The sequence below is a fragment of the Cibotium barometz genome, chromosome 12 (assembly GCF_041138505.1).
Source record: "Cibotium barometz isolate CiBa-2024 chromosome 12, ASM4113850v1, whole genome shotgun sequence".
Classification (NCBI taxonomy): domain Eukaryota; kingdom Viridiplantae; phylum Streptophyta; class Polypodiopsida; order Cyatheales; family Cibotiaceae; genus Cibotium; species Cibotium barometz.
This window is the reverse complement of record NC_141057.1, coordinates 48,914,067-48,924,557: the sequence shown is the minus strand read 5'-3', so window position 1 is coordinate 48,924,557 and position 10,491 is coordinate 48,914,067. Positions and strand designations below refer to the sequence as shown.

The window sequence follows — 10,491 nt, the reverse complement described above, 5'->3', positions numbered from 1 at the left end:
TCGCAACACAAGGGAGATGAGGGAATCAATGGCATTTTGTTTTGGGGATCTCCAATGAGGACATAGTGAAGGATCACTTAGGTCCAATGTGGATGTTCCTTGTGAATGTGGAGGAGGTTAAGGTTTCTATATTGGCAATTTATGGTATTTAAACACGAGCCATTGATGAATAAGTACAAAAATATACATTGCTTATTAGCCTAGCCATTAAATTTATACATGAAAGAGCCATTGAATATGTGATGATGCGGGCTAGGTGGAAGGAGTAGAGTGAAGGAATAAATGTGTTAATGTGTCAGTATACACTCATGAAGCTTTATATACTAAATGTGACGTATTAGGCATGTTAATGAGATTAAAAGTACATGACCTATTTGCATCTCAAACACATAAATCTAGATACATAGATGGGTATTATTTATATTTTCCCAAACACTAACAATGATGAAGAATTCCAAACATCTATTGGAGTGAGCTTTTGTATAGCCTTTTACATGATGTCAAGAAACTATGACATCTTCTTGAGAATGCATCTAAATCTTGGACTCACAAAAATTTTAAGGTATAGTTATATATTCTTTCTTCTTTCCTAATATATGGATTTTAATCTAAATGTTTTTAGCAAATGAAAGAAAAGTTCCATGAATTTTTGAGAAAACAACATACAACGTAAATATAAGTTCTACATGAAAGGTCCACATAAAGTTTTATAACCATCACTTTGTTTGTTTTTTGAGATACATCAATTGGGAATTTCAACATCTAGTATTATTCCTTCAATATTTTACAAGGAGAACTTGACTATTCAACACACTAGGTTTTAAGAAAAGACAAAGAAAGATCGGCCAATGGGATCTCCAAGGGTGTTGGATGCCAAGAAATATGGACAAGCCTTTACTGAAGGACATGTCAAGGCAAGTATCATGAAATGTTTATGCATTCTTACTTTTAAAAACACACACACACACACACACACACACACACACACACATACACATAAGGTCATGGAAATAGACATTTGTGGTTTCAATTTGGTGATTACTTGGTACTAAACTGTAGGTATATGAAAGATAGACAAAGAGAAGTGAGCCAAATGATCTTTATAAATTGCCATTGAGTGTTGCAACACAAGGGAGATGAGGGAATCAATGGAATTTTGTTTTGGGGATCTCCAATGAGGACATAGTGAAGGATCACTTAGGTCCAATGTGGATGTTCCTTGTGAATGTGGAGGAGGTTAAGGTTTTTATACTAGCAATTTATGGTATTTAAACACTAGCCATTGAATAAGGGAAAGTACAAAGATATCCATCGCTTGTTGTTAGCCTAGCCATTAAATTTTGGAAATCAATAAGGCATGAGTAGGAAAGATCTATGAGCTTAGCCATTACAAGGAAATCTAGGCTATCCTATTAGCTTAGCCATTACAAGGAAATCTACATTGTCCACAATACAAAGATATTGGTTTCCTATTAGCTTAGCCATTACAAAGAAATCTAGGCAGTCCACAACCTCGATAATTTTTATGGCCTATCGTAAAGGACCTGCCTACCTTGGGCTGGTTACATATAGTTCACGGATGGGGCCACCTATTAGACTACATCATGGACTCCCAAAGCCCATGGATTTGGGCTTTTTATAAAGAAAAAAATTTGAGTGAACGTGAACCTTACATGAATTCTTCTCACCAAGGGAAATGCTCGTTTCAAACGAGCAGTTTCTTCATATTGTTATCGAGATAATATGGCTAGTTTTTAAAGAATATATGGAGGAGGCATTGTTGTTTCTCCTCTAGATACTGAAATGGGCAGTTTCTTCATATGTTTATCCGGACAGTACGGCTAGTTTTTAAAGAATATAGGGAGGAGGCAGTGTTCTTTCTGCTCCGGATACGAAGCGAGTTTTCAGAAAAGGTGAGGTGATTATTGAAGGAGGCCAAAAAGAAAAAGGAAAAAATATTGTTGTGATTATGTGAATGGGAGAGGCGGATGTTTCAGAAGAAGGTTGGGGCAGGATGAAGCCAAAAGGTGTTGAAGGCAAGGGGAGAGTGTGTAGAAAGGGTTGGTGGCCTAAGTTAAAAGTGGAGAAATATTAAAATTGACTCGTGGGGGGTCCAATAAAGGTGTGAGAGAGAGGTGAGAGAGAGAGAGAGGTGAGAGAGAGGTAAGAGAGAGAGAGGTGTGAGAGAGAGAGAGAGAGAGAGAGAGAGAGAGAGACGTGTGCGGTGCATGCAGGCAGCCTGCCTATTAAACTAGAAATCATCGTCGCGTCGAGAGCGGAGCGGCAGCACATCAGAAAAAGGAGGAGGAAGGTTGGTCAGCCATGGCCCTGCTTCCACCCACCACCTCCACCACCACCACCACTACTGCGCCTACCTCGCCTTCTTCGACCTCAGCTTCCATGCGCAGCTTCACCGGACTCGCCGTCACACCACCCTCCCTGTTGCCGCCTTCCGCTCGCAGCAGCAGGCGCTGCATCCACACCCATCCTTTTAACACTCCTGAAATCTCCAATGGTAGCCGCTTCCACTGCATGCAGGTCCTCTGCTTGCCTCCTGAATCTTCCCTTGTTAATTAATCCCTTAATCCTGCAGGCAACTTTTGTCTTACGTTTGATGCGCGCGCAGTCGACGTCTTTCATGATTCATGATTTGCTGTGGCTCTCTGTCGTAGTTAGATGCTTAAGTTTGATGCGCTTGCAGCCGTCTTTGATTCTGTGGCTCTGTCGCCATTTTTTTTCTTCTTTTTTACATAATCTGACTTAATTAAGGCTAATCGACCCAACTACTCTATCGATTTACATGATTTTTTTTCCCCATCATTATGATTGCAGGTGGTAAACCCCCTCAAGAATCAGCGGTTCGAGACGATGTCCTACCTTCCGCCCTTGAACGCCGATCAGGTTTACAAGCAGGTGGATTACATCGTCTCTAAGGGCTGGATACCATGCCTCGAGTTCGATAAGGTAGTAATCGTAATTTGAACAGATTCATAGCCATGCCTGCATGAAACTAATTAGCAAAGATGTTTAACACACACACAAACTAATTAGCAAAGATGTTTAACACACACACAAACTAATTAGCAAAGATGTCTCACTCACACACACACACACACACACACACATTTCAATTCTGTTTACATGGATTCATACAAGAAACTAATTAGCAAAGATGTTTCTCACACACACACACACACACACATTTTCCAATTTTGTTTACATGGATCCAAAAACGTAAAATACAATTATTTTATTGAATTAACATGGATCCTCATTTACCTCAATAATATCTGTAAATTTGAAATCCAAATCACCACTCACAAGATACCAAAGACGCCCATTAATATCAATGTTGTCCTTACTATATAATGAATACATTAATTGTTATTATATTGATAATACTAATGGGACTTGAATCGTGCTTTTTTATTTTTCTATTTTCACCTAAATAGAGGAGATTTGAGCCTCAAGGTTTCTTGCTTTTGATTGAGGCAATGAAGATACTCTATTTCTACTTTATAATCAAGCAATGAAGTTGCTAGATTTCTAGCTCTTAATTGTTTTATGTAATTAAGGCAATCATAGTGCCCAATTTCTACTTCTTGACTAAAATGAGTAAAGTTTTCTATCTATGAATTAGAGCCACCATCCTATCTTTTATTGTGCATATTTTTTATAGGAGTTGGTGCCAATCATATGCTTATCTTTTATGGTTTAGTTTCTACCTATGAATTAGAGACACCATCTTTGGATAGGAGTTGGTGCCAAGCATATGCTTATCTTTTATGGTTTTACAGAGAGGGAGTGTGTTCCGAGAGAACTTGCGGGGGTGCGGCTACTATGATGGGCGGTATTGGACCATGTGGAAGCTACCCATGTTTGGGTGCATGGATGCGAGTGCTGTATTGAGAGAAATCGATGAGTGCAAGGATGCCTACCCAGATGCCTACATCCGTGTCATAGGGTTTGACAACAAGCGCCAAGTTCAATGTGTTGCCTTCCTTGTCCAGAAGCCCTCCTACTCACCCTTAAATAGAGGGCCTCAAGGACCCCTACTCTGAAACAAATGCATCAAGAGTACATTTTTCTACTACATTAAGGCTATGCTACAAGTGAGGAGTATATTTGCATTTACCCAAGGACTATATATCAAACTTTGTTGTTGCAAATAATTGCATCTTGCACCCTAAGGTTAGTTTTAGAGTACTTTCTCAATTTTGTTGGTGATTGAAAGAGGTTTTCAAATAAGCTCCATAAGATTGTGAGCTTCCATGCTCTGATTTTGGAGGTTATGAAAGACATATGTTTCTAATTAGCTTCAGCTATGTCACTCTTTAAAATTGGTAAATGTGATACACACTTGTCGTACCTATAGTAGGTGGTTGCATGTTTAAGTTTATATCTCAAATTGGACAGGTTCTTAGCTTCTTTCAACTTTGTTCCAGTACATCTTTGTTGAAAGACAAAACCTAGTCTCAATCCAAATTCCAAATCCCTTGTGTGGGCTAATGTAGTTCCTTTGAGTAACATAACCTCTTCTCCACTTTCGAGTGGGTGATGTGCTATTAATGTACCTTTTTTGTCAGTTATTAAGATATCATGTGTGAAAAGCACGGTTTAGATTGCAACTTGCATTTGATTAGTTGCATTATTGACATGATTGGTTTGACACTAATGAATCAGTTGCATTATTGACATGATTGGTTTGACACTAATGAATTAATTGGATTATTGGCATGATTGCTTTGACATAATACTTCTTTATTCTAAATGAAGTTTTATCCCGAGGAGAGGTCCACTCAGGCTACATTGGAGCCTGAGTGGAGCTCCAATGGCACAGCTATTTAGTATTTTTATTGAGTAATTTTTAATCCTCAACATGCACTAGGCTTTAGAAAATTATGAGCTCACTTTAACCATATATAGCTTGTAGAGAGCTCTTTGTTTCAAGAAAAATTTGAATTAGTATGTGTATTGAGTTTTGAGCTTCCTTTTCAACAACATAGCATGTAGAGCTCTATTACTTTGAGTACAAGTCAAGCTAAATCAGTACAAAATTAACAAATGTATATCCTTTTGAGCCTTTTTAGCTATGGTTCATATCTTTTTAATGTCTCTTTAAGATGACTTAGTTTAAGTCTATTTGATATTCACACATGCATGATCTATTTGATACACCAAAAACGTATAATTCTTTTGAGCCTCTCTAGCTATGGTTCATACCTTTTTGACGTCTCTTTGACACTCCTTAGTTTAAGTCTATATGATATTCACACATGCATGATGTATTTGATATCCACACATGCCCATTTATTATCAATTCTACATGGAATTAATAGAAACAGAGTCTTTTGAGCCTCTTTAGCTATGGTGTAGTCTCTTTGAGAATCCTTAGTTTGATATATTTGGTGTTTATGCACATTGCCTTTTGGCCCATTTGGTATTCACACATGCATGATCAATATAAGCATATTGCCTTTTGATCACTTACATGCACTTCTACACCACACTTCATACCCATAGATCTTAATAATTCTACATAGTTGATAGATAAATATAGGCATTTGATGTAGAAAAATTACTCTCCACTACAAACATGTAGTCAATTGGATGTATTTAATTACTCATCTAAGATAAAACTAATAGAGACATTTTCAAAAAAATAATAATTAAAAAGGTCTCTGTTCCACATATCTACACACAGTATTGACCACCTTTTCAAGTTTCTTTCCATCTACTTTTTTTATTTGTGTTCTACTCATGAAATGAATTTTGCACATATTGAGATTAAATATGCAACTTAACCTTAATGAAAATAAACATGATAAAACATTAACTTTGTTCATGAAAATAAGCATATACTACGTATCCTCAAATTTCAAATTTGATTTAACCTTGATGCAAATAAGCATGATGAGCATTAACTTTCTTGATAAGAAAAAAAAATCTTAGCATTAAGAAATAACTAATCTAAGAGCACAAAAGCTTCATCTCGTTAATAATACTTTTGCCTAGACACATGTTCATATGTTATTAATACTTTTCTTGATGCATATTATATATAGTTTTTATGAAAATCCCCTTATGAACTAGAGACACTAAGGAGAGATACAAATATACTACAAGATCCTTAAGACGGAATTAAAATGTTAGAATAGGCATGATGTCAAAGCTATACATGATTATTATTTTCTCTTTGTAAAGAAACATACATCTTGAAAATGCATCTAAATCTTGGAAATAAATTTTTTAAGTTATAGTTATATTTTCTCTCTTTTCTTTCCTAATATATGGATTTCAATCTAAATGTTTTTGCCAAATGAAAGAAAAGCTCCATGAATTTTTGAGAAAACAACATACGAGGCAAATATAAGTTCTACATGAAAGGTCCACATGAAGTTTTATAGACATCACTTTGTTTGTTTTTTGAGATACATTGGGACTTTCAACGTCTACTATTATTCCTTCAATATTTTACAAGGCAAACTTGGCTATTCAACACAAAGACAAAGAAAGATGGGCCAATGTGATCTCCAAGGGCGTTGGATGCCAAGAAATATGGACAAGCCTTTACTGGGTGGTGGATATTTTAAGGTAAGTATCTTGAAATATTTATGAATGGGTTGTTGCAAGATCAGGGTGTCCAGTTTTATCCGGTTTATGCTAGACTGGGACAATGCTTGGAGAGCAAATTTTGGGGGGCAAGGTACCTAAAATGAGATCAAGCAAATAATAGAAAATACATTTGCCCTTAAATTAACCTAATATAACTTAAATTAATATAAATTAGTCTAATTAATCAAAATTAATCAAAAATATGATGAAATGATAAACAAATGATCTTTCCATACTTAGAGTGATCCAATTTATTTTTCCATAGATGCACCATTACAGGTACACTAGTCCCTATAGGTTTTAGATGATTCACATCAAAAATGTAATTTTACTAATTAGATTATTAATATTTGCAGGCCTTCTAATAGTCTGAAAGAATTTTGAAAAAGAGATCATTAAAAATCCAACCATTGGATTTGCAATTTTTACTAACCACCACATTCTACTAATGTCTCAGTATCTACCCACTCTTTTGATCTACAAGATTGAGGATTTTAAGTGGTAGCTATTGTGGGTACAAGAAGTGGCGTATATTATAACACTTTAAAGACCTTGAAATATTTAAAGAAAATAGACAAATATCTTAAAATTTTCTCGAAAAATCAATTTAAGCTCCATATTATGTGAATATCTAAGGTACAAAGTGGGAATCTCATATGAGTTTATATGTAAAAGATATTAGCATTTTATGGAATTAGTTCAAATTTGGGACAGGGTGTATACATTGACTTTGTACCTAAGAAAATGATGACTTTTGACTATCTATTGCTTGATCAAATTATGCAACTATATTTCCAACTTTGAATATGATGTTCCAACAAAAGAACTGTACAAATATAAAACAACTGAATTTTAAGATATGATTATTCTATTCTTGCATTTATGAATAACTGCAAGCTTTTCATAAATTTGAATCCTAATATAACCTTATTTTAATATAATTCTTGTCAGCTTGTCATAAAGTAGTTATTTTCCAATCTTATATACCAAGATAAGGCTCTTTAATGAAGCATTTCGCACTTAGAATTGAAATTTTAATAAACCCCTTGATAGTATAAGCAAGATATTATCACCCTCTCTTCACTCTTACACATAGAGCTACAGTGTAAGCAACCATTCTACTAACTAATGTGCTTAACGAAGTAGATAATAATATAAAATATCATCTCCACATTGATCTTGATAGTGAGTATGAGCCCATTCAAAAGCGCAGAAAACAATCTACAATGCTCTCATCAAATGATAAGGTAAACGTGAGAGAGTCTGGTTTGCAGCACATATATCTTTGGTGTGATGGATCAATCTATCCTATATCAACTCTACAACCGCTTCCCATCCTCCCTTCTCTAATCCCACAACTCTATTACGTTTTATGAGAGATGGAGTCAATGGATTATTAGGATACTATCAATCAATTGCTGCCTATGCAAATAGTGAAAGGCAATACTCTCAATACCAAGCAGCTCAATTTCTTCATTCAATAGAAGAATGCAAGGCACTAAAATTGAGAATGGAGGAAAATGATATTGAACTTGGAAGATACGGAAACAGTTGAGGCAAAAGGAAACAAGCGTTGGACTACGACAAAGAAAAAGAAAGCTCAAGAACTTTAAGAACCTGAAGCCTGGCTCGGGTGGGCTAAAGAAAAGAATCCAAGCAATAAGGTAAGAGATGTATTTAAAGCTTTGTTTATTTTGTGTTCTTGATGTTAGAACTTATCATTAGGTGGCTTAAAGAAAAGAATCCAAGAAATAAGGTATGACTGTGTTAGAAATTATCATTGACTATGTTTTGAATGTCAGAAATTATCATTGTTTGTAACTACAGGGTTGTACTGCATCCTAACAAGGAAAATATTAATCCAAATATCCATCCAGCAAAGCAATTTAAACCTTTTCTTACATCAAGAATGGCAAAGGAAATGTTGTAGGAAAAGAAGTTCAAGGTGGTTAAAAGAGATATAATAGAACAATTTGTCAATAGTAATGCAGTCTCCACAACAGAAATACATGATGCTATGGATAGTAATGGAGTCAGTTAAAGAGGTTACAATGCTATTTAGAAGTCACTATCTTTAGTCTTGATGCCAAGGGAATCAAAGGGAAACTACTTTCAACTCCTATTAGATGTCTGGAGATTTCGGAACAAGCTGAATGCAGAGGTATTGCAATACATCGGTAAACCCTACCATATTGAAGAGGAGTTGAATGGAGAAAGTGGCAGCATTCAATACAGTCAATTCAACAATATATTCCTAGATATGGAGCTTTTGCAAAAGAGAGTGGTAGAGTTCTATGACATCACTTACGAGGAGACATGGGGTGTGCTTCAATTTGTCATCAAGCTTGATGAATGTGAGATTATCAAAATGAAAAAGGTAGAAAGAGTGACAATAACACTAATGAATAGAGCACTTAATAAATGCATGAAGGATGATAATCCGTAATATTTCAGCATGCAATCTGAAACAAATATATGGTGGCTAGGATCATTTGAGGTAAATCATATTACATTTATCTACATACTTGATTTTCTCTTGTTTAGGAAGAAAGTTGACATCATCTATTTATCTATACAGGTCAAGAAAGAAGATCATGAAACATTGTTTTGGATGTTTCATCATACACCCATTCCTAAATCGATCAGCGAACAGATGAAGGGAAACAGAATCATTAGCGTCGACAACAAGGGAGATTTCCAAGTTCAGTGGCATCTTGCAGCAGCAGCAGGCAGGTGACCTCAAGACACTCAAGTGCTTATTCAATTACAGAAGGGAGCTGATGCAAGGTCACCCTGTCTTTATTGCATGGATTCCGCAAAAGAGCTAGACTCTAAGTGGTGGAGAAGACCACCAAACCGAAATTTGATTGATGAGAACTTTCACCCTGTATTTGAGATTCCTCTCATCAATGTACATATTTGTACCCTTCATGCGTTATGCCGTATCATTGAGAAATTGGTGTTTCTCTACATTGGCTTTACTTGGAAGCTAAAGAAGGTGCCAGAGAGAAAAGAAGCCCTTTGCTCATTGGAAAAGGTGTTGTTTGAGATTGGACTACATGGGGGAAACGTTCGTATTCTGAAAGACACTAAGAAGTCAACCAATGAGAAGGATATACCAATGAAACCATCAATTGGAGGTGTTAAAGCAAGAAGATTTCTATCAAAACCCCTCCACGGCCAGAAACACAAAAGCACCAAGATAGGAAAAGTATATAAATCTAACTTCATTAGAAGAATCAAGTACGAACAATGGAAAAATCTCCATAGTATGCAGTGAAAGATCAAGAGAGTGAATCAAGGCATGCCAAGGTAGAGGTTTGGTGATCAATTGATGTTCTTTCCAGAATGTGTGACAAAGTTAACTGGACACTAAAAGATAAAAAGAGATTTCAAGACAACCTGCAAAATTTCAAAAGAGTCATGAAGATAGCTTGGACAGATTCCAACATAACACACTACATGGTAATGTTCATGATTTTGTTCTTTTAGTTGATATGCACAACTGATTGATGCACAACTAATTGATGCACAACCGATTCTCTCTTTGTTGATATGTAGCATATTCTCTACAACCATATGCCATTTTTTATTCAAAAATATGGAAACCCTAGTACTTGGAACAATCAAGGGATGGAAAAGTCACACTATATGGCACGAAATGCATATTTCAGGCATACACAACATGGTGACGGAAGGAGAAAAGTAAACAGCATGCATGAAGTGTTCCAATGGTTCTACTGCAGAATACTCCAACAACTAGATAGGAAAGAAACCTTAAAGTCATCTAAGATGCTTAAGACACTTAGAGATGTAGAAAAGAGAAAAGAGAAAAGATCTGAAGCTTTTAAAAACTCAAGTGCTATCAAAGCACAA

The 10,491-nt window shown here is 35.8% G+C and overlaps 1 protein-coding gene and 1 pseudogene across 1 annotated transcript; both read left to right on the top strand.

Annotated features, from left to right (window-relative positions):
* The first annotated feature begins 2,269 nt into the window (after window positions 1–2,269).
* On the top strand, window positions 2,270–4,325 carry LOC147633531 (ribulose bisphosphate carboxylase small subunit, chloroplastic-like). The gene is made up of 3 exons (XM_086805862.1): window positions 2,270–2,538; window positions 2,833–2,964; window positions 3,798–4,325. The coding sequence occupies exons 1-3, from the start codon at window positions 2,323–2,325 to the stop codon at window positions 4,059–4,061; spliced, it is 612 nt and encodes a 203-aa protein (XP_086661988.1). The 5' UTR covers window positions 2,270–2,322; the 3' UTR covers window positions 4,062–4,325.
* Window positions 4,104–10,491, top strand: part of LOC147633530 (uncharacterized) — a 6,430-nt pseudogene continuing 42 nt past the window's right edge.